General features: G+C 37.4%; 1 protein-coding gene across 1 annotated transcript in view; it reads right to left on the minus strand.

Moving 5' to 3' along the window:
• Nucleotides 1–24,892, minus strand: part of Sema3d (semaphorin 3D) — a 209,526-nt gene that overhangs the window by 68,223 nt on the left and 116,411 nt on the right. The window contains exons 4-7 of the mRNA XM_052173132.1: nt 20,156–20,218; nt 10,400–10,519; nt 2,367–2,460; nt 46–174 (exon numbers count right to left, since the gene is read on the minus strand). Coding sequence (XP_052029092.1) covers nt 46–174; nt 2,367–2,460; nt 10,400–10,519; nt 20,156–20,218 — 406 coding nt within the window. The remainder of the gene's footprint in view (nt 1–45; nt 175–2,366; nt 2,461–10,399; nt 10,520–20,155; nt 20,219–24,892) is intronic.

Genomic DNA, 24,892 nt, shown 5'->3' on the forward strand with positions numbered 1-24,892 from the left:
TTCCAAAAGCAGAGTCAAAACAAACAGAAGAAAAACATCTCTAACCATTGAGCCAGTAGTGCTCTGAAATGTCAGTTCTGATGTAATGGTGGTCCTGCATCAGCCCGAGGGACCTTGTGAATGCAGTATCCTTGCCAAGGAAATCAGAAGCTGTTCCAGAGTAGAGGTGCTCATCTGCAAGACACAAAGCAAACATGGGACTGCTAAGACAACAGACATGGATAACCATATGACACCCAGCACACGGTCTACTTAACACTACAACATGCTGCTTCATAAGCTTTTCAGATTCTGTAGGAATAGCTTAGGTGAAGAGGTAACCCAATTAACATTGACAAGCAGAGCCTAGAAAGCTGGGTAGTGGAGCTAGCATTTGCTTAACTGACACAACCTCCCAGCCCACAGCTTTTTTTTGTCTAGCCCCTGCGGAAGGGGAGCTTTCAACGCTGAAGTCATTCCTGGTAATTATAACATGCTGCATTCCTTGAGATGACCGTGTCTCAATGGCTCTGATAAACAAAGGGAAGATTGTGCTCTGCTGCATCCTAGACTGTTGGTCTTATGTTATATGAAGTGAATGCTTCATCAAGGAGAGAAAGAGGAATAATAATGGAGGGAAGGAAAAGAGGAAAGAGGAGCGAGAAGAGAGGAAGGGTGGAATAGGGAGAAGGGACAGAAGGTGAGGAGGGGAAAGTACACAGAAACTTAGATGTAGAAGAAGAAAGAGCAGGAGTGGACACAGAGAGATAAGGATGGAGAAAATCTGAGTGGGTTTAAGGATCAATGTCCTCTGTTTGTTTGCCAATGTGCTTGTCAGACACTGGGGAGGGGAGGCAGGAAGAAGGCTGTCCCTGCAGCATGATGTGTTGTCCTTTGAAAGCTAAAACTCTGCTATTTCAAGAGATTTAGACAGGAAGCTTCTTTGGGTTACACCCAAAAATAAAGTGAAAATGACTAATCTGAGTAGATCATTTAAATTTCTTAAGCACCTATGTAATGGCTAAGAACAAAACACCACTGAAATGTAACTTACTTTTGGAAGCAGAATCTTCAGAATTCTGCCTTGATGTGAAATGATTAAAAGACTTTTTAATTTCCCTATTTAGCTCTCATAGCTTTCCATGGACCCCTTGGGATTCTTCAACCTCAATGTCAGTGGCCAGCTGGAAACGAAATAGGATAAAACCCAGTGGCACACGCTTGGCATAGGTAGCAAACCATCCGGGTCATTGAAATAAATCTCTCTAACCTATCAGATAAATATCAATGTTTCAATGAGAAATAAAAAAAAAATCAAATATTGACTAACAAATGATGTCAATCAAAAGCTTTATAGAAGCCTTAGAGAAGAGAAAGCGCTGTATCATTTGAAATATCTTCTATTACAAACATATCAATATTTTGTCAGAAAAAGAAGTGTGTTCTAGCCATAATGTTGATCCGGATTGAAAAACTGGCATGTTTATTTTTGGAGTTCTACAGGGATTTCTAAGAAGGGTCGGCACATCTACAATGCATTGCTTTTTTTATTACGTGATTATTAGTCCCACTTAACAGATGAAAATAATCTACCACATCTACAAAGAAGAAATGACCATGGGTTGTACAACTTTGAAACACACACTTACTTGAAAGCAAATGCTCTGGTTCTCACCATGTGGGAATTAAAATGTCATGGGGCTTCTTTCTTATCCGTACCTTGCATAGTTGATAGACAAGTTACATAAGAGACCAAAGTCAAGAACCAATCGAAACAAAGGCGCGTTTATAATGTTTAAATTGTAGGACTCCTGCTGATGTTCTATAGAACACAATTCAGACCACACAGCATTGTCTTCCTTCAACAAGACAGTCTTTTCTATGAGAGTTTAAGATGTGTAGAAAGCCAGACATGGCTACAGGAATGAGTAGAAAACAAAACAAAACAAAAAACCCCCCATTTCTACTAATAGAAATATGAAAGCAAAGATGCCTAGACAGTTTACAGCCATGTTCTGAAGCTTGATTCATTGGTTTTTTGTGTACCTACTTAAGAAATGCTATAAATGGCACCCTCCTAAGTACAAAAAGGGTCAAAGGGGACTATTAGAAAACCTCAGGTGGGTAAATGCAGTTTTAGAACAAAGAAGTATGATGTTTGTATGAGAGCAAGTTGAGTCAGACATTTGATTAAAAAGCAGACATGCAGGAATGCTGTCACCTCATTCACATCACAGACAATGACATTCATATAGTGAGGCCGGTACCAACATGTGGGGAAGGGCTAATCCAATATTCTATTCAATTCAGTCAGAGAATGCAGTTTAGTCTACACAGGGCTTTTCAGAAACTCTCTTAGAAACAAGACTTGTTTGCACTGATCTTACCTGTCATTACTGAAGCAAAAGGCTGTTGAGGATCAAAGGGGCATTTCAGTCTGCCAGACTCCAGGTTATGCATGTCTAGCTTAAAAATGAGTTCCTGTGGTAAGAAATACAATGACATTTTTAAATTTATCACGGTCAGCAAGAACATTGCAGATAAGAATTGGGTTCCCATTCATTAACTCTGTAAAACTGAATCGAGCACACAGTCTCTGCATGGTGCTGTGGCTTAACTCTTGAGGCACTGTTATATATCCAAAACTCTGTGCCTAGATTTTTTTTATTTTGTTTTTGTTTTGTTCCTTTTATCAAATTGATTCAATAAGTGATGGGATTGGAGTAATGTTTTGCTTAAAATGTACTTCGTCTGGATCACTGTCATTATAGAAAAAATCCAACACAGTAAGAGAGGATTTGCCTAATCCTGCAGAGACTTGATGCACCAGGGTGGAGGAACACAATGGCAGGGATTGGGGGGAGCCTCTCAAAGTCAAAGGGGAGGAATAATGGAAAGAGAGACTCTGTGAGGGGAAACAGGAGTGAGGCAGCCTTTGGGATGTAAATAAATAAATAAATAAATAAATAAATAAATAAATAAATAAATAAAGCAAGTAATATTTTAAAAGATTTTTTTGTGTATTCATTGTGTAAGTGTGTGTATGTTTTAACATGTGTATGCACATGTTCATTAGGATGCCTACACACATGTGTGCTCATAGATATGGAGGACAGACATTATGTCAGATGTCTTCCTTTATTGGGTTCCACCTCCTTCTTTGAAACAGGGTCTTACACTGAACCTGGAGCTCTCACCAGTTCCACTATAGTGACTTGACCAGCAAGCTCAGAGACCATATCTCCATCATGTCCATGCTGGGACACAGACATGTGCAGCATATCTGCATTACAGAGGTTGTGGGCCTGAGCCTAGGTCTTCATGCTTTCACAGCAAGCTCTTTACCAATGGATCCATACTCCCAGCATATGTTTTATAATATACCTAGGCTAATAAAGCCAAAAAATGTGTCACTATTTGAACATCTCTCTCTGTCTCTCTCTGTCTCTCTCTGTTTGTGTGTGTGTGTGTGTGTGTGTTTGACTGTGCCACTGTATATTCCATGGAGCTATCTATGTGTAGAGACCAGAGGATAACCTCAGATACTGACCCTCACCTTGTGTCCTGTTTGAGACGGAGAGCATCTGAGCATACTCTGTCTCTACTTCCTCAACAGGAAATGCTGAAGTTATAATGCTTTTGTGCCTGACTTTATGCCAGGTCCTGTGAATCTAAATACTGTTCCTGACACTTGTGTAGCAGTAGATTTTTACCTAATTAGTCATTTCCCAATTAACTATAAAAAATAAATTTGCAGCCCCATGGTGATAGAGCATTCCTAGAATCCCAGCAATAGGGAGACAGGGGTAGTCAGATCTCTGAGTATGACACCAGCCTGCTCTACAGATAGCCTACAGAGTTACTGGTCAGCCAGGGTTACACAGATTAATCCTGTCTTGAGAAAGAAATAGGGGATTTAATAAATAGATAGATAGATAGATAGATAGATAGATAGATAGATAGATAGATGATAGATAGATAGATAGATAGATAGATAGATAGATAGATAGATAGATAAATTTGCTTTTTGGTATGGAGGTGCATATCTCTGAGACTGCAACCTGGGAAGGAAAGGCAGAAAAATCAGGATGTCTGAATTATGCTGCATAGAGAATTTTGTTATACCCTGTCCTAGAAACAAAATAATACTATTCTGTTCAAGAGAGAGAGAGAGAGAAAGAGAGAGAGAGAGAATGAGAAAGAGAATTTGCTATGTACTATCTGCATTTTCAGCATGATAATTATTATCTATGTAACTAAACCTTTTCAATTATTCCACACAAAGACTGATGACTTTTAAAACTGCTAAATGATATAAAAGCCCTCAAAAGGGCAGTGCATTTTCATAGATGTTGATTCATGTTTGGGGAGGGAAACATCCTGTTGTAGTATTTCCACTATTATGAAAACACTGTGTGTGAAAGAAACATAGTTATTTTGGCAGTAGAATCTATTTTTATAATAGTGGCCACAGACAGAATGACATTGGCAGACTCTAGATCTTCAGAAGAAAGTCATCTTATGCAGAACTTTCCAAGAAAAATACGCATGCACAATGAGCACAGCCCCATGCTCCCTAGTGTCTCCTAACAATGACAACACCACCTTCCAGCAGTGAGGAGATGACTCAGCCTATGCAGTTAGGAGAGAAACACAGGCCGCAGGCATTCTATTATAGCAGATCAGTTCTTAAATCAAGACAGAACCACCCATGACTATTACATAGAAAGCAAGCCAGGAAGGAAAGGGGACCAAGGACCCCGGGTTATTTCCTGAATTAAATTGTCATTTGAGATCTTTCCCTCTTTTGTTTTTTCTTTTGAATAAGGCTACAAGGAAAAACAGTAATAGCAATTTAAATGAGACTGCTTAGGAATTGGTATTCCATAAATTAAAACAGGCATGTTTTAATGAAAATAATGACACCTAATAGTTCAAAAAGGAGTTAATGAAGTTTTAGTTACTTGATCAGATTGTCTACTGAATTTTCACCCCAAACCTGCCATAGAATTTTAGCTTTGGCCAGGTAGTAGTGGTGCATGGTTTTAATCCCAGCACTCAGGAGGTAAAGGCAAGCAGATATCTGAGTTCTGAGTTCAAGGCCAGCCTGGTTTACAGGGCAGGTTCCAGGACAGCTAAGGCGAAGCAGAGCAAGTCTGTCCCAACAAATCATTCATCCAGCTTTAGACCCAGCACTGTGAAGGCAGAAGTGCCAGGTCCTTTGCTCAGTGTCATACAGCTATGGACAGAAACTAAAATAGTCTCATAATTTCAGACTCATGGATCTAACAATGTACTGGGATATACAGTCTCAATGGGATAATGCCTAAGGCAAAGTAATCGTGGATCCTAGGCAAAAAAATGTCCCAGCAAGAATGCACTTATGCTTCCCAACTGTGAGTGGGGAGTGCCTGGGAGCAGGGCAGGGCAGAGGCAGGGCTGTAGATGATGGTTGTTCCAGATGTTTACCTGTCACTAAAAGCAAGTTATTTTCCACTGGCCAAACAGACCTGTTGACGCAAAGGCATCAAATGCGATACTGGAAAGGGAAATTAAATTCTGTTCCAGATCAGTTAGTCACACATACAGGCAGAAAAACAGACAGACAGAAACACAGACAGACAAAAAGAAAGATAGATATAATTTATTTCATTATAAACTTTTAGAAGCCTGTTTGTTTTCTAATGACAGATTGAAAGGGGTAGATCTGGTGAATATATATTTATATATATATCCCTCAAAAATAAAATAGAATAAAAACTAGAAGAATGGCTAGTACTAGATAAGCTAAGAATTGCTTAGACTTTTGTTTTTAAATATAATAAATACTATTACATTTCAAAGAGAAGCCCCAATTTTTGTGTTTATGGGAACTGAAGAGAATAACTTTCCTGTAATCTCTTGGAGGACACAGCAAGAAAGCAAGTCTCCCTGAATCAGCTCTAGGGAAAGAAAATCAAATTAACTGATGATTCAGTACACTTACTGAGACAATCAGAAGAACATAAGCCTTCCAAGTTTCTAAACTTCCATTTTGTAAGATATGCTTAACATAATCCATTTAGTTTAATTAATCACATAAAATATATCTCATTCGACTGCATATATAGAAATATTGTTAGAGTTGTAAGATGACTATGTGGGTAAAAAGGCTCAGTAGATATTGCAGAGCCTGGTAACTGGAGTCCTACTTCAGGACTCACATTGTGGAAGGGCAAAACCTGCTCCCCAACATTGAACTTTGACCTCTACATATGCTCCACAGTACATATGTGACAGCACACATATACACATACGCACGTATACACATGCACACATAGTCACACACAAATATATAAACACATACACTCATTCATATACACAAATAAGGACACACTCACACATACAAATATACACACTAATTTACACAGACTCACCTACATATGCATGCACATTCTCACAGACAAACATATAGACACACACACACACACACAAACACACACAGTCTCACATTCGCACATATTCACTCACACACACATAAACATACACATGCACACACTCACACACTCAAATTAAAATGTAATTTAAAAAAGTTTAAAACCACATTCCATAGATAAAAAGGCTCAGAGGGAAAAATTAATTGCCATGTAAAGCACTGTGAAAACCAGCACACACCCCACTTAATGTTGAGCTCTTTAAGTTCTACAGGGGCAACCTCTGCTTTCAGTTTTTTCTCTTTTCTTTTTTCTTTTGTCCTTCTTCCTTCCTTGCTGGTTCAGTTGCTTGCTTATAATTGAGGCTCAGTCTTATACAGCCCAGTGTGACTGGAACTGTTTATGTAGTCATGACTGTCTTTGATGCCTTCTGATCCTCCTACATCCACCTTCCAACTACTGAGATCATAGGTGTATACTGCCATGCTTGCCAAAGCCACTTTGTAAATAGTCATTAAAATGTACTCAATGTTCTAGAACATCATGTGTGTTTATGTACTATACATTAGGATATAGTTATATCAATATATAGCATTATATTATAAATTATATAAATGTATGTGCGGGCATGTGTGTGTGAGAGAGTATATGTGTGTATGTGTGTGTGTGTGTGTGTGTGTGTGTGTGTAGTGGGGTTGTATCACATTACCTTTCTATATTCTTATACCTAATGAGTAAATACTAAAATATGCCAAAACATGCTAAATTCCCCTTTTTTAAAAAATATATATTTTTCTTATCCAGTAAAGCCTGATTATTGATTCCCCTCTCTACTCCTAGTTCTTCTCTATCACCCTCCCAGCAGATCCATCCCCTTTATGCCTCTCATTAGAAAACAAACAGGCTTCTAAGGCATAATAAAAGAAATTAAAATAAATAAAATATTAAAATAACAAAACAAGATAAAATGAAAGCTTATGCTTTGGAATTGGGAAAAACAATCAAATGGAAGGAAACGAATCCAAGAGCAGGAAGGAAGAAGAGACTGACTCATTAGAACACTCATAAATCCCATAAAAATCCTAGGAGCCAGAATATATGAAAATTGCATATAGGGTAAAAAGCATGTAAGATACTTATGAGACAAGGAACCGCCAAAGATGCCTTTGAGTTTCTTTTCTGTTGGCCAGCTACTGCTGGGCATGCAGTCTACGCCACCCTTAAGAGTAGTTTGTTTTCCCAGTGAGAGTGCTTTGCAGAAAACTAACTTGGTTATTTGATTGGAGATAACTTCTGGGTTAGGGATGGAGCATGTGTCCACTTTTCCTTTCACCTCGAGTGTCCCATCTGGTGCAGAGCCATGCAGGCCCTGGATGTCCTGCCTCAGTCTCTGGGAGTTCAAATGTGTGGCAATCATGTTGTCAATCACGGTGTTACTTGATACTTAAAATAACTCTATATGCACTCGCTCTCGTTATCATCACACATGACTGAATAAACAAACGCTTGGGAAGTTTATGCTATGTGCACAAAGTCTTGGAACTGGTAAATAGTCAAACTTGGCACTTAAACCTGTTGTTTGAAGCTGTTGACAGTCACAACCGCTTCACATTAGGATCCATTTGAAGCGCCATGTTCAAATGTAGAATGTGCAATTATTAACTCGCTACGTTCCCTACAGGCCAGGTCTTATCTCAGTAAATAGCATCTGTAAAGGGGAGGTTCTGTAGCTAAGTTCTGTAACTGGCTCTTGATATATCAGTAAAGAAAGCTGGGAGTCAATTGCTGGGCAGAAGGTACAGATGGGACTTCCAGGTTGCAGAAGCAAAACGGCATGTGCAAGGAAAGAGAGAAGAGCTCTTTGGCCATGCTTTGGAAGGAGAAGAAAGCAGCATTCAAATCGCGTTTCAGGGCACCTTGAACCTGCGCCCTCCAGTAGGAGCGGAGACCAAGGATGTTGGCGGCAGTTAGATGATCCAAGCCAGTAAGTTTAGGGCAGGAGGAAATGGAGATAAGAATCGATGAGGGCATGCCTTTCCAGGCAGGAGATTCCGTGCCTGGCAATTGTACCTAGCAGGCAAGTTCTAAAATAATAACGTTGTCTGTGTGTCCTTTATCCATGGATTCTAGGACCCTGGGAGTGGGCTGGTAATGCAACCCTTCCCAGAGGAAAGGTAGGTAGAGAGAGAAGCCCAGTCAGTACTGGCTATGCTGGATGCTGATTGAGATAAGCTGGCTGGGTGGGCTAGGAGTCCAGCTATGGTCCCTGGAAATGAATGACTTTAAAACTACACAGGACAAGCATCACCTTCCAAGTCCCTGTGCTTCATCTTAGATCTGCCTCTTTCTTCCTTTCACTGTCGCAGTCACACTGATTGCCCTTCATTGTACCTCCCCAAGGGTGGCTCCCCGCAGCCCTCTGCATACACTCTCCCCATTCTCTTCAGCTTATTTATTCAATTATCCCATTCAAATAGCGTATCTATTTAAAATGGAAACGGTCCCTAAACTTCTAAAAGGAAACTTTGTGGGAATTAACAATACATAAAATTAGTGAGTCACGTATGACGAAGACACCAGACCAGCGGAAAGTCAGTCTCTATAGAACTTTGCTCTCATAAATCTCTTATTATAAAAATGTGTAAATTGGACTGCCTGCTTCTTGACAAGTCCCAAGCTAAGTAATTAGCTACAGCTAAACTCCCTTTCAGCAAGCTTGAGCTTTAAGAGTTAGAGCACACTGTTTGCTTCTCTGGGCAGGTTGTGAGTTTCTCCTTTAAGCCTAAACACACACATAAGCTGTGGATGCTCCTGTAATTATACCCTGCGCCATGAGTCATCAAAGGAGAACATTGCACCAGCAACAGAGAATGATGGATTCCACTGCCAAATCTCCCAGTGGTTCAGAATTTAACTATCAGGATTGCTTTATTTTCAAACAGTTGAGTTTAGGCTGGTTAGAGGAAGTAGTTAAGAGAGGAAAACCTCTCTGGCCTCAGTTGTAGTTTTAATCTCTGCATGAATTAGTTTAATTGACATAAAGAAACTTCTTTTTGTAAGCCCAGACTTCACTCTCAAGCACACAGACTGCAAATGCGTATGCTTATACGTAAGAAATGCATGCATAAACATGAGGGCACTGTCTACAAAGGAAAGATAGACCACATGTCTAAAGCTCAGCTGGTCACCCTGGCTTGCGATTCTTATGGCCCTGCTTCATATCATAGTCGGTCTGTTTGTACTAGACCACCAGAAATAATTTTTACTAACCTAAATATTAGGAGTTACAATGGTGCTAACTAATCTCAGTGTTTGTAATGTCCGGAAGTGGGGAGTGGAAGGTGGGGGGAGGGGAGGGAATGCATGCAATGCACATGACAGTCTAGGACACAGAGCACTTAAGAAATTCATATTAAGTTAAAATTGTGAAATCTGAATGTTCCTCATTTATTAGAAATGCCCATTGATTTCTGTAATAAATTAGTCTTAACTAATACATCCTTTAATTCCACCTCATTAATTTAGCCCAGAAAACATAATGATTTCAATATGAGTGAATGAGAGAGTCAAGAGACTATTCAAGTTCTCTTTACTTACTATCCACCATTATTAATAAATGTATGAGGTCATCTTTAAAGGATCAAATGAAAATTTTATAATATTTAAGTACATTATAAGATCAAATATATAATGCATTTTAGAGCATCATAACAAAAATATATATCTAAATTTATATGTGCATGTACAGATATCACTAAAAGGGAAAATGAAGGTATATGTACCGTCAAAAACCATACTGTAAATTTTCTCTCACAACAACTTTTAATAAAAAACACTTATTAGATATGTATAATGTATTAATGAATAAACTATAAAATATTTAGAAACATGAATTCTTGTACAGATCTTAAGGTATGTTTTCTCTATATTCAAATGTCTATACTTTGTGGTATAGGCATTATATAATAAGGTAGTACAGTAAATTATATTTTCTATTGTTTCATTACCTCCTTGTTGGCTCCAAGATCAATATATCCACACAGTGGATGAAATGCTCCAGTTCCACACACATAGACATGAGTCTTATTATAGGGTTGAAGCACACGGATGAAATTTGCACATTCTGTCTATAGGGTAAAAAAAATGAGAAGCATTATTATATGGCAAAAAGATAATCCTTCATATTCCTTGTTTTTAGGGTACATCAGTTATCTGAAATAAAAAATACATTAGATTTATAAAAAAAAAAAAAACCTTTGAAAACTTGACTTAAAAAGCAGAAAAGCACATACAGACACAGTGGCTAAAGGAGTCATGTGAAAACTTCTTGAAGTAATAATTGTGTAGCTAATATGTTAGGACACAAACACTGTAATTGTATTCAATGAGGCACAGTGTGCCTGAGTATACACAGTCTAGGAACCACACAAGTTACAACAGAGCACAAGGTCTCTCTTACTCTGATATGAAGACATAGCCCAGAGCCTGAGGGTCCTGTCTATAACAATTATTGTCCAAGCTTCACCAATCAAAACACTGGGCCAACATGTACCTTGTACATCTGCTTCTCTATCTTTGAGTTTATTTTTAGAGGTCAGGAAGTCTTTCTAATCAAATAATTTCTTGTGGTTCTTTCTTCCATTTTCACATAAACATTTTTATGTCAGATAAATATGTAAAACTCACATTCTTAGTTTACACATATTTAAATCTACAATTTTCTTTACATTTTCACTATCTTTACAATTATTTTGTATAATTTTACTACTATTACTAGTAAATAGCAATTCTGTGTGCTTTAGAATACACATTCATGTCATTATATCTCATATTAAGTTTACCTACTGCAACTGAATTTTTATTTCTATAAAATTGTTGGAAGCAATTTATTTTTTTTTTAATTTAAGAGAGACAATCTCACAGTGTAGGCAAGGCCTGTAAGGAATTCAACAAAGCTGCCTTTAAGTTCAGAACATCTCTCCAACCTTAGCCTTTGATATACTGGGATTAGAAGTAAATGATATCATGCCCAAATGGAAACACTGCATGACCTCACAGACTTAAAGAAATGTGTATGAACATTGCCACTCTAGATATTTTTCTTGTCTATAAGGCAGGCAAGTGTTCAATTAAAAAGTCAGAAACTTCAGGAGAAATTCAATTTCCTCACGTCTGCCCAGCAATCAGCTCCTCACCAGTTAATCATGGTCCCTCTTGGGCAGTGGCAGATCCTAAATACAGAAGATGTTCCCAGAACCCATATTTAGAGGCTCACCATGTACAGGTGTCCCAGCATGAGGGACTATGAATTAGGCAGTGTGATTCAGGATTCATACTAGGTAACAGACAACATCGACCTTACTCAACTGTAATCCTTCATCCCAGGAAGGATTGTCTTGTTTTAGGTAAATCATATCAGGAAGGAGGGGCTGCAGGAAAGGTACATAGCCCCTTAAGGCTCCAGCAATTTCCTCCTTCTTAAGCCCCTCACCCATCCATACACAAGGGTTGCAACCAGCTTTTATCTCTTGCAGACCCCTAAATTTGTGCAGGAGAGAGATGACCTTTTGTTTTGTGTGTTAATAAACATATTCCCTTCTGTTGAAGGTTAGATTCCCAGCTATTTTTGCCTCTACACTACCACAGAAATCTAACACCCCTGTAAGTCGAGCTCCATGTGGTCTGACATCTTCTTCTGGCTGCCTTAGACAACTGCACACACACAGTATACATACAGAGAAGCAGGTATACAAATATTCACATAAAATAAACATCATGTGTAGGGAGAGCAGGGGAGAGAAGACAGAAATCAGAGGGAGAGCCATCTCTAAGAAACACCAAAGACCTGGGATGGAGGGAGTATGGAGAGGTCCCGGGGTATCTCAGCTGAGACTCCTAGCAGGAAGGGATATGGATCCTGAACTGGCCATTTCCTGTAGCCAGGCAAGACTCCCATAGGAGGAATAAGGACAGCAACCCACCCACAAAACCTTCACCCAAAAATGTATCCTGCCTATAAGATGTACAGGCACAAAAGAGAGCAAAGATGGAGGGAATAGCCAACCAATAACTGGCCAAAACTTAGACCCACCCATGGGCAAGAACCAATCCTGGACAGTATTCTGTTATGCTTGCAGATAGGAATATAACTAAAGGTCCTCTGAGAGGCTTCAATCAACATCTAATGGAAATGGATATAGAGACCCACAGGCAAACATTAGATTGAGCTTGGGGAATCTTATGTGAGAGTTGAGGGGAAGGACTGGGAGACCACAAGAGGACAAGTATTCCATAGAAAGACCAAAAGAGTCAACTAATCAGAACCGCTGGGGGCTTTCAGGGACTAATTTACCAACCAAAGGGTGAGCATGGACTGGACCTAGTCCCCGGTACATGCGTAGCAGAAGTGCAACTTGGTCTTCATGAGCATCTCTAACAATTGAAGTGGTGGCTATCTCTGAATCTGTTACCTGTCTGTGAATACCATTCCCCTAGCTGAGCCGCTTCATCTGACGTCAGTGGGAGAGAGAGGGTGTACCTAGTTGGTCCTGTGCTGACTTGATGTGCTGGAAAGATTGTTGGGGATGATGGGAGTAGGAGAGGAGGGAGGTGGTGGGAATGGGGGGAGAATCTATATGTGTGGGGGCGGTCTTAGGATCTTAAGTACATATATATATATAAATATATTAATATAAATTAATTAATTAAAATACATTTTAAAATATGAAAATATGTTTAAACAATCAAAAAATTACAAAAAGAACAGTGGTGATGTCAGTGCTAGGATGGCTAACTTGAGAGGATGGATTCATAGGAAAATGTACTCACTAATGGTTTTGAACAATGGAGACAAAGTAACAGGAGAAAGCTCAGCACAAAAATGTAAACATTTTAATTACTGAATAAATTTTAGCCATGACATCTTGATTATGATGGGAGGTTTCTACATCCCCCAAACTTCTTCACATCACTTCTGCCTATTTGTCGAGTTACTCTCAAATTTTCTTCTCTATCAGCAACAATAGAGAGGTGGGGATAGAAACTGTACAGCTAGAATGATCTGGTGTTCGCTCATTGACAGCCATATAATCATTTTACCTGATGCTCCATGTTAACACATAGAATTCAGATGGCAATTCTGAAGGAGCTTAAAGAAATACTTGTATAAGAAAAGAAAACAATTTCCCTCCCAGATATAAGTTATAAAATCTGAATGATATGTCATTGTGTGAAATGGCAAATAGGGGTAAGCATAAAGTTTTAGATATGTATCTGATATTTCAATAATTACAAAACAAAGTACCCAGGGTTATATTTAAGTTATTCCCCAACATTAACATCTCTGGGAGTCATTTTAATTTTATGACTAACTTTCCTGCTAGGCTGACAAGAAATAGAATACAGCATGCCTAAGTCCTGAATTACCTGCAATAGATCACAAAAATGCCATCCCTGCTTTGTGGAAGGATTGTGAGGGGTGCTGACAGAGGGAGTTTCCCTAAGGGGCAGCATTGGTTACCAAAGGAAGGAGGCTGTGATTAGATTGGAAAATGATAAGATCTATGACTTTACATTTTGCCCAGGGCACACATTCAAACAACCCCTACTCAGGGTACTTTACAATGACCTTTTTTTAAATTAATGTCTACACATTTTTAAATCTTAGAGATTATATGCTGCTTTTTTGTGCACAAGGCTTCAAAGTTTTGTTTAAATGGTAGGATCAATAATTAACTTGGTTTAATTCATTCCGTGACTGTCTAGGCTACTGATAGTGGGTAATTCTCTGAGGCATGAAGAATGATAGCTTTGAGAAGCAGCCTTTTAAACTTTCCCTGAACTGGCTAGCTTGTCAGCCATTGCTCACAATGGCAATTGCATGCAAAAAGGTATAGTTTGCTAAAGCATTAAGTTTCTCTCGTTTTCTTTATTCTTCTAATCTAATTCTATTTTCATTCAAGCCAAATGCTCCTATTGGAAAGTAGACATGTCTCTGTGTGTGTGATGAGTGTGTGTGTGTGTGTGTGTGTGTGTGTGTGTGTATGTATGTGTGTGTGTGTGTGGTGGGATATGAACAATAAATAAGAATCAACTATTATGATTATTATCTATCATACCTTATTTATCGTACCCTTTGAAGCTGTCGGTCTGTATATAATGTATGTTTGCAAGTGCTGTTGTGAACAATTCCTGGGTCCACGGTGCACGCACGTTTGACAGAGGTGAGATCTCAAGATCCTGTTCTTTGCTCTCACCATGTGCATTCTTGGGGACTGAATCTAGGTGTTCACTCAGGCTTGGCAGGAATCACTCTGACTACTGGGCACAGTCATCAATCCAAAAGAAATTCGAAATTCTCTCAAGGAATACTATAATTTTTAACATTTCGCATCTTATCTTTATCCATATACATAGAAATGAGAAAGATGTAAAAATTAAATTATTATTTGCATTAAAGTCTACTAATGTGAATTAAAAATGTGTTTTCTATTCAAGATGATAAACATACAATAACAAACTAGAGGAACTTTGAATCTTTGACTCCAAATTAAACAAATATAGCTTAATATGTAACTCAGACAACTCACAAAATCTAAGTTGAGTCGTTTGTATGAACTATGAGAAGACACTCACTGATTTGGAAGTCCTTGATGTGTTTAGCTTTCTTTTTGCAATTCTGGGAATTGAACCCAAAGCTAGGAAGGCCTCGAACATAATGCATCAATGTTGTGTCACTGATTTCTCCCCAAGGGCCTTAAGGTTTGTTTTTACCCTTGAATGTATTTTTCATAATATTGTGACATTTGATTTTATTCTGTTAAATTTGAGACTGAGGTTTTATGTATCTCAAGCTGACCTTGAACTTGCCATGTAGCTGAGTCTAACCTTGAATTACAGACTCTCGTACCTGAACCTCCTATATGAGGAGATTAAAAACATGGGTCATCACACCTCGTGTTGATCTACATTCTCGTGATCCTTCCCCAAATGCATTTCTCAGATTCAACCCTATATGAAGAAAACTTCTGAGAGAGACCTTAGAATATTCTAATTTGTATGTATGTATGTACATACATACATACATGTATAAATATACAAATTCCAACAAAATAAGAGTATTAAAATACAAATGTACAAATTTGCTTTAAAAAATCTATCAATACAAATATATATGAAGAAAATAATCTATTACAGTAAAAAAAAATAAAAGGAAAAATGTTAAAGGAAAAGAATGACAGATATTCCTATTTGAATATTAAAAATTTGAATACCAAGGAAACTGGTGAACACTTTATATGAGAGAAAGAGTGTAATCTTTGTAACACTCTTAAACATATGTCACATAAGCTCCTGTCAATAACATAAACACACATACATGTCTGTATTTTATAAGTTTGTAAATAATAAGTAAAATATAGCAAAGGATATAAGGAGCTGCAATAATTAGTCATTAGAGGAATCACTCTTACAATTATAAAAAATACTGAGTACTTGTATTTTGAACTAAAACATCACTATTAATAGCCCGGGCATGGGAAAATGTGTATTCTAACCATGGACTTGTATTTAGAGTGCCTCATCTACTTATTGGAGGTCAATTTCCCTACATGGGCACAGGAAGTTTTAAGTCCTTAACTTGCAAAAGAGTAGTCAGTAGTCAACGATCACAATATTTATATGCCAGGATTCTCACATGCAGCATCATTTGCAGCAGGAAATACTGGATATGTACCAAGAATTGAACAATAGAACCTTGATGAAATGATGCGTAAAGGAATGCGGAGCTACTTTTGAAAATGGCCTCATAAAACATTTATGGCTTGGGAAAGGCTTATGGCACTCTGCTAGAAAAGACTGTGTATGCAGTGATTTCATCCTGAAATTCAGTAAATAAAGCTCAAGAATGCAGACTGCACTAACTGTCCCTGCTAGTGATCGCAGGCCTGGGGTTATATCTACAGGAGGCTCCTTATTTTCTCAGATACAACTTACTGAGCTGTGACAATAAACTCACTTAGTTTTAGACTTTCCTAAAAAGTAAATATAGACGAGTATATAATTACAGAATTTTATAGCTGAAAGATGTCTTTTCTCTCTGTAATCTCTTACTGTCAAGGCTGGTACCTTTGTGGCTAAACTGCCAAATAGCCCAGGCTAACCTCATGTTGCTTTCTTTCTTTTTTTTTTTAATTAGATATTTTTTATTTACATTTTAAATGTTATCCCCTTTCCTCATTTCCCCTCCGAAAATCCCGTAGCCCATCCCGCCTTCCCCTGCTCACTAACCCACCCACTCCAGCTTCCTTGTCCTGGCATTCCTCTACACTGGAACAATGAGCCTCACAGGACCAAGGGCCTCTCCTCTCACTGATGTCTGTCAAGGCCATCCTCTTGTGGTCAGCTACAATGTGGCTGGAGCCAAGGGTCCCTCCAGCCTGTGTACTCTTTGGTTGGTGGATTAGCTTCTGGGAGCTCTGGGGGTATTGATTGGTTCATACCTTAAGCAGTTTAATTCAAGCTTTATAGATAAGACGGAAGCATTTCCTTAGTATCTTTCTTAACCACCCTTGTTCAAAATAAAAACAAACTATTATCAGCTCTTTTCCCATTATTCTCCCCTTCTTTGGATTAATCTGGATGGCTGTTCAAGAGAGTGTAATGTCCCCACCCTTTCCACTTCTCATTCCCTGCCCATCACAACTAGTTATCTTATGGTAAATAATTGACTATTTTTCAGTTATATAGTACCTTTGTGTAAATGAATAGTCTTTCCAAAGACTTGTTAATTCTAAACATCTCTTTGGAGGTGGTAAAAATTACTAGAAAGGAGGGAAAGAGAGGGCAATATAGAGGCAAGAAAAGAAGTTAATGAAACCACAGATGTGTCTCAGTTTCCATTGGTCAGAATCCATGCAACACTGTTCAAATGAGAATCGATGCTATGGTTATATTAAGTAACGAGTTGAAAAAATAGATATTTGATATGTGTATTTTATAGTGTTAGGGCATTATAGAGCATGTGTTCAGATTTTCAGATTCAGTTTCTAGCTTCACTATTGAATTGGTATGTGATATAGAAAGGGGATTAAATGAGATTACAACTATAAGTATTGGAAGTAGTTCTTTAATGAGGTAACTGATATGAAACTGATAGTTATCAACAACTCTAAAATAGATCAGTGCCTTAAAAGGATGGCTGAAAATAACCCTTTGTGTTTGCTTGATTTCCTGTCAAATTTTATAGACTTTTGTAAAAAAGGGGGAAAATACCCTAACTCTTTAATCCAAGGTTAGCAGTAGCTGTGCTTAAAAGTTAAATGTAATTATTACCTCACAAGTACCTGGCTTATGGATCACCTCCAGATAATGTTGCCTCCTCTCCCTGACCTGACTGAACAGAGAAGTAATGAAGTTACTGTGTAACTTAGTGAACATACAGAAGGGAGAATGAGAACACTCTCACAATGCATTCATTAGGCATCTCTCCTCTAACCCACGGGAAAACTGACATTAGTTTACTGTAGCAAATTGAGAAATCTTTCTTTCCCTATTCTTTATCAAACACTCAATATAGATGATTTGCAAATATAAAATTCACAGTTGTTCTGCTACACTTCTACTGACTGACAAATTATTTTGAAAAGTGTCATATGCTATAACCAAGTTATTTAATCCCCATAATTCTATAAAGAATTGTTTGTTTTTTCGTACATGGGCATCTGCTCAGTGTGGGGATACTGAATAGGGAGAAGCCATTCATGGCAGAGGATAAAGAGGAATATATTTCAGAAAAGTATAATCTCCTTCTTTCTAGTACAGTCAATGTAAAACTGTCCTCTATTAGATTTACTAACATATTCTTGTTAACCTAAATTTGTCTCAAAGGGATGATATTTAAAGCTAATGGAATATAAAATAAGGTACAACTGCATATTTACTTTGTTTGGATTGTTGTGCTTTGGACACGTAGTATCAAAAAGTGATAATGTGGGTCAGACTCTGCTTTGGTGGGCCCATTTATGGTTTAGTTATATGGAATACACATACAGACTCTGGAATTTTGTTTTATTGCTCTATCTTATTTTTAACAGTTTGTGAGATTACATATAGGTCCTATACATGCTAGCCAAGCGTGCTGCTAGTAAACTGTATTTCTAGCCCTCTTTATCTTAAGATAGTTTCACTAAATATCTCAGGCTAGCTGTCAGTTTCTAATCCCACTACTGCTAGGATCTAGGTAGCTGTACTTATAGGCAACACCAACTGGCTACTCTTTTTTATTGGGTAAATAAATAAATAAATAAATAAATAAATAAGTGAGTGAGGCAACTTGATTCCTATTCTTAGTCTTTATGTTTCTGAACACATCTTGTATCTTGTATTTAGGGATATAGTGTAATCATCTTTACTTCTCAATGTAATTATACATTCACATAATGGGCACTATCATTAATACGTATGTAACAAAGCACTGATTAACTTTCAGCATTATTACTGTTAGAGGATACTTCAAAAGAATCCAGGAGATGCTCACATTTTGACCCAAGATGGGGACTTCGGATCATCTTGATTGAAGTTCAGGAATTTGCTCACAAATAATGTTTACACCCATCAATACAGTGCAAGAAGTCAGGGCCCAACACAGAGCACCTGGCCTGATAGGAATACGTGGATGAGGAAGGAGACAGTGAAAGACATACCAGGGTTCAGCAGACACAACAGGCAATGCAATGGGAAGCCTGCAGTACTATACCCACCTACTGTGAGAGTCATCAGACACGACCCAGCAAACACAAACAGGTCAGTCTACCTGACTGAGGACCTGCAGTGGCTTATGTGGCAGTTTCAGCCTGAATTTTCCATTTCATTGGTTTCATTTCCTAAGAGAGGAGAGCATCTGTATCTCAGGCTGGCCTTGAATATGTGGCAATCCTTCTTTTCGAGACCTCCTAATGATAGTATTGTAATAGTGAGAGCTACCATACTCTCAGAATTTTCTAGTAAGACCATGTGTGTGTATTTGACTAGTAATTCTGTGTAATCACTAAAGTTTAGAGTAGTTGCTTATAATTCTTAAGTCAGAATCCTCCTCCTTTCATCTCCAGCCCATTCTTGCTGTTTCTGTGTCACCACTCAAAAGAAGTCACATGTGTGCTATAAATCCAACCTCAGAGAAGAGGAAATAAAAGCTGCAAATTTATGATGATAAGTGTTAATTAACATTTTTTAACAAATTACAAGTAAATGTATACAAACAGCAATTATACATCCAGAGAAATGCAATTTTTCCTGGTGATTTATATTCAAACATTTTGATTTGCTTCTAATCTAATTTTCTGAAGAAAACTACAATATTTAGAATTAATATGTTAGAGTAAATTGTTTCTCCATATTTGGACTGTTGTGGATATTAGTGTTGCTTTTTGTAAGGTGGAGATAATTTATACCTATATATTAATCTTTCTTTTTGTCACACTTTCTGAATTTTTTTAACAGGTTTATACATAGTGCAGATTACCCTCAAACTCACTATATTGCAGAGGCTAGCCTTGAGAATCTAATTTTCCTGCCTCTACTTTCAAATTTTGGGCTACAAACTCCCTTTACAACCTGATGTTTACCATAATAATCTTTACAATGAATCTTTGTTTAGTAGTAAACGTAGCCTACTAATGCTATTAATTCAATAAAAAATGAATGTAAACCTTTACTACACTATTACTATCCAATTTGAGGAGGTAATTTTAAACTTCCACACTTACATTGGCGTCTTTCCCGGCTAATTTACATAGTTCCACTCGTTCCTTTGCAGCAGGCCAATAAATCTGTAAGGTAAATAAGAATAAGCATGCTTGAAGTATCTAATTATGATTAAAAAGAGAATAAATGATACGGAGAGTAGACATCAACCATGGCTTTGGAATCCAGACATAAATATTACCAAAAACCTCTCTGAAAACTTTCTAAATGAAAACTGTGAAGGGCCGTCCATTTTAATTTACTTTCTTGATTCTAACATATATAACAACAAATAAGCTATCTTCAGTGGGCCATATGCTCTTACTGTGATCTCAACAGAATTTCAGGTTAGCATTTGTTCTATTCATTATGACTTTTTCAGTTTCTCCAAGTGTTGGTGCACAGTAGACATGTGTGGTGAGGTAGTGAAAACAGGCCTTTGTCACTCACACAGAGCGCAAAGTCTAAGCCAAGGACTAAGTCAGTTTATTTACCATGTTTAACATACATGAAGCTCACACACATGTGACAAGTAGCTAAATATTTGAGAAACATACCTTACTTAAATACTACAAAATCACTAAAAAATTGCTGTGCTTTTCTTCATTTTCATATCAAAAAGCTTTATCACATAGACATCAAATAAAATTTAAAAGCATAAAATGAGCTCATAATAATCTGAACCAAATTGGATGTCACCAAATCTGAAAATCTTAACCATAATGCAGAAAATGTAGCTTGGGCAAAGGGTTGTGGTAAAGGAGACCCTCCAGTTTTGTCTTTGGTTGGTGGCACTTACTTATGTTTCAGAAAATATTTTATGTTGTTACTATATATCTGGTTGTTTGTTTTCATTTTTAAAAACAGTCTTAGTATTCTGTCTGGACAGGTTTGCAATAAAAGATTCAAACGGTCAAGGCAATCTGTTGTAATTTATAGGAACTGACATTCTCTGTTGGCTGTGACAAGAAAGAACAAGCAAGCATGTGCTGAAGGTATAGGTTAACATCTGCCCCACTCGTGTCCAAAGACTTTTATTGTGTTTCAAACTGATATCTGCAGAAATATTTTAATAGCTGATGGAAATGCACATTCTGGTGCTATGGTGAAAGAATCTGGTTAATCTGCAATATATGAAATATTTAGAGGTTACCAGTGTTTTACGATATGATCTTCATAGTGAGGTATGGAATATAATATCTCTAAGTCAAGAAAAACAGAAGAGTGCACCCTTACCCTTTTCTTAATGGACACATGCAGTCATGTTATAGAAATGTCGAAAAAAAGTAAGTCTTTTGCATTTAGAGATCATTTCTGCAGTCTACAAAGGAATGGGGCATGTAGCACAATGACAGCCAGCTACATGCTCAGGTGATAAGTTCACCCTGATGAATGAGTTACACCCAAGCTCCAGCACTGCCACTTACTAGGGAATGCTTTAAGGTTATCCCATTTTCCTTTAATATAAATTTAGCCAATAGACAGCAACCAAATAAATATCAGTGAACAAAACTCATGAAAAGAACTATGGAAGGAGCTTAGTCATTATCCTGTAAATACTGGCACAAAAGTATGCAGTCATGACTCTTTGAAGATAAGTTAAAAACAACTAACATGAAATCGAAGCAGCTTGACTTTTATCTGAAAAATGGAAAAAGGTCTTCAAGTTGGGCATGTTGCTACATACTATAATCTCAACAGGAAGGAGATCCCTGTAAGAGGGTAGTGAGTTTGAGACCAGACACTGTTTTCAAATATCCCTGAAAGAAAAGAGGTGAGGGTGATAATGTAAGTTAGAAGATAAGGAGAAGGAAGAAAGGATAGTAAGAAGGAAAAAAGGGAGAAGGGAAAGGAGGAAGGATGGAGGGGTAATAGAAGAAGAGAAAGATGGAAGAAGGGTCAGAGAAGAGAGAAAAATGTGATAAATGGATAGATAGGTGGTGATAGATAAATAAATATTAAAGATATCTATTAGAAGAGATATGTAGGGTTTTCTAAACTGTGAGGATGGTATAGTGCTTCCAGTTTTTAATTGCACAATTTAAAAAAAAACATATGAGATATCTTAATGAAAATAGACACAAACAGCCTAACATGTGGGAACAGATGGGCAATAGACCATCAAAACCAGTGAATTAGGACATTCTAATAAATTGTTAAAAATAAAACACTAGAGCTAGCAAGCAATTTGCTACGCTTATTTAAATTCTTTTTGTTTTATCACTTAGTAGAAATACACTGTACTAAGTACTTTTCTCTCCTTTAAAGTAATACTGTGAGTTTTTAAGAGTATTTGATTTACCTTAGTGTTAATAAACTCAGGTTATGAACTATTTCTTTATTCATTGCAGTTTCATTACCAACTTCCCCTTATGTGTTTGACTAACTATATTCCCACTGTTATGTAATGATTCCTTAAACTTTTTCATATTATAAAGCAGAAATGTTCTAGCCAGCATGATGCTTCATACCTTTAACTACAGCACTCAGGAGGCATAGGCAACCTGATATTTGTTAGTTAAAGACTACTTTGAGGTCTATATAGTGAGCTTCAGTCTAGCCAGGCCTATATGAAAAGACACCATTAAAACAAACAAACAAACAAAAGCCAGGACAAACAAAAATGTCATATAAGTTATTTCTTAAAGATAGTCATTTTTTTCAAACGTCAACATCATATTACAGGGCTAATAGAATTATATACCCATGATCTTATAATTCTGGATTCTTATTTGGTGATTAGTTTAGACTAATATTTCATTCAATCATTTCAATAAATTAAAGTCTACTTACTTTCATTTCAGTAATATTCAGATTTATTGATAGGAAGAAATAAATATAAATATTTATAGGTTTTTTTGGTGTGGTGATAGTAATCTTATAGTAGAAAGGAAGGCAAATATATACATTTAATATTTACATGAGTTACAAAGATCATTATACATGCACAAAGATCATTATAGAATTCTACTTTTCCTTACCGAAGAACTAAATGGGATGATTGGGTTTTTAAAGCTCAAATTAAAGTACATCTTCAAAGTGAATTGAAAACATTTTTAGGTCTAACACCAAAAAATTAATCAAAGAATGACAAAATTCCGCTTAGTCTCTGTGTGCTCTTAGTGATGCTTTAGCAGCTACTATGGCATAGTTGCTGCTTGGTTTGTACACTGGATGCACATGTATGAAGGCCTTGTCCCTGTCAGTCAAAGTATTGGATTAAAGTGATCACATACCATCATGAGGACTGGTCTACAAACCTAATTATTCCATTTCCATGAGAGACAAAGGTGAGAAGAAAGAATTCAGGAAGAATCCACTAAACCAAGGGAGAATTAAGGAGTGTTCCTGGTGATCTGTCTTTCTTAATTCCTTTGAGTGATTGTTTCAAATAGGTGTTCCTGATAGTCTCATATCTAATGCCCTGTTTCATCTTGAACAGTTTAATAGTTTAATTTCATTTGGGTCCTATGCACTAATAAAGCAATTACTTTTTTTTTCTTCTGCAATATACATAAATATCTAAAACATGTTTTAATACCCTTATTACACATTTATGGTTAGTACACATGAATCATACAATTATAAGTCTAGTTGTTTCATCTTAGTCGGTGATGCAATAAAGCTAATTACAACTTTAAAGAACTATTTTTTGACCTGAGGGTATATGTCATTTAAGCACTGGTAATTTGTTGAATCACTGAAACCATTTTTATATGAATCCTCTAATCTCTGCTAACAAAACAGAGTTTTAGCACATGTCATTTTCTTCATCCCCCTTCTAACCCACATTGTTTGGGTATCACCCAAACAATTGCATCACCCTTTGATAAAGATAGAAGGTATCCTGGACTTATTTGTATAATGGCACAAAGATTAACATAATGCTTCGAAGAAGGCGTTTTTTTTTTTCTTAAAGTAATAGTCTCTTCAAAATAAAGTAATAGTCTCTTTTTGCTATGTATTGTAACACTAAGTGCAGGATTCACACAACCCAGACACCCAAAAGACAAGAGTCTGCAGGTAGACCCAATTGTCTCTCACACAACCCTAAAAGTTTCATTAAGCAGGCTAAAACAAAGCATACACATCTGGTTTACAAATTGGTGGGTCTCATAGAAAGTCATTGACAGGTATTTGCTGGCTCTCTGTCTGCAGGTCTCTGCGAGGGGAGAGAACCCAGAGACTCTCCAGGGCTGAAGCTGGATGGTATCACCAGCTCTGATCTCCCCCTTCTGGGGAATAACCATCCCAAGCCACCAGGAGTCTGACAAAGCAGAAACTCATTGTATGAGTCTTTTGTTTATATAGGGTTAAGAGAGGAGGTGGGGTATTTTGCTGAGGTGAGATGACTTAGGGGGCGGGGAACTGTGAGGAAGGGTCTGGGGTGACTGACAGGGCCAATAAAGTTATTAGACATCAGTAGTAGCTTGGCAAGGGCAGGCTTAAGCAGGTTGTACTGAGTCACTCCAGTAGAGAAGTCACTGAGACAGGTCTCTAAACTCTAGCAAAGGCTCAGGCTCCCTCACTAGGCCTCACTATCTGACAGGATAAGGTCTAACGGATATTTTCTCTTACTTAGCAAAGACTCCTATGGCAACCAGTGTTGTGCTTAGCATTGTATCTGTACCTTGACAGTCCTGGAGCATTCCCAAGAGAAATGTTACTTGTAGTATACACAAGCTATTTACAGCTATCATTTTTCAGTGGTCATTGAAACTGTAGATATTTTTTATATCACTGATTGCAAATGTAAATCT

Source organism: Apodemus sylvaticus, chromosome 2 (genome assembly GCF_947179515.1).
Source record: "Apodemus sylvaticus chromosome 2, mApoSyl1.1, whole genome shotgun sequence".
Lineage (NCBI taxonomy): Eukaryota > Metazoa > Chordata > Mammalia > Rodentia > Muridae > Apodemus > Apodemus sylvaticus.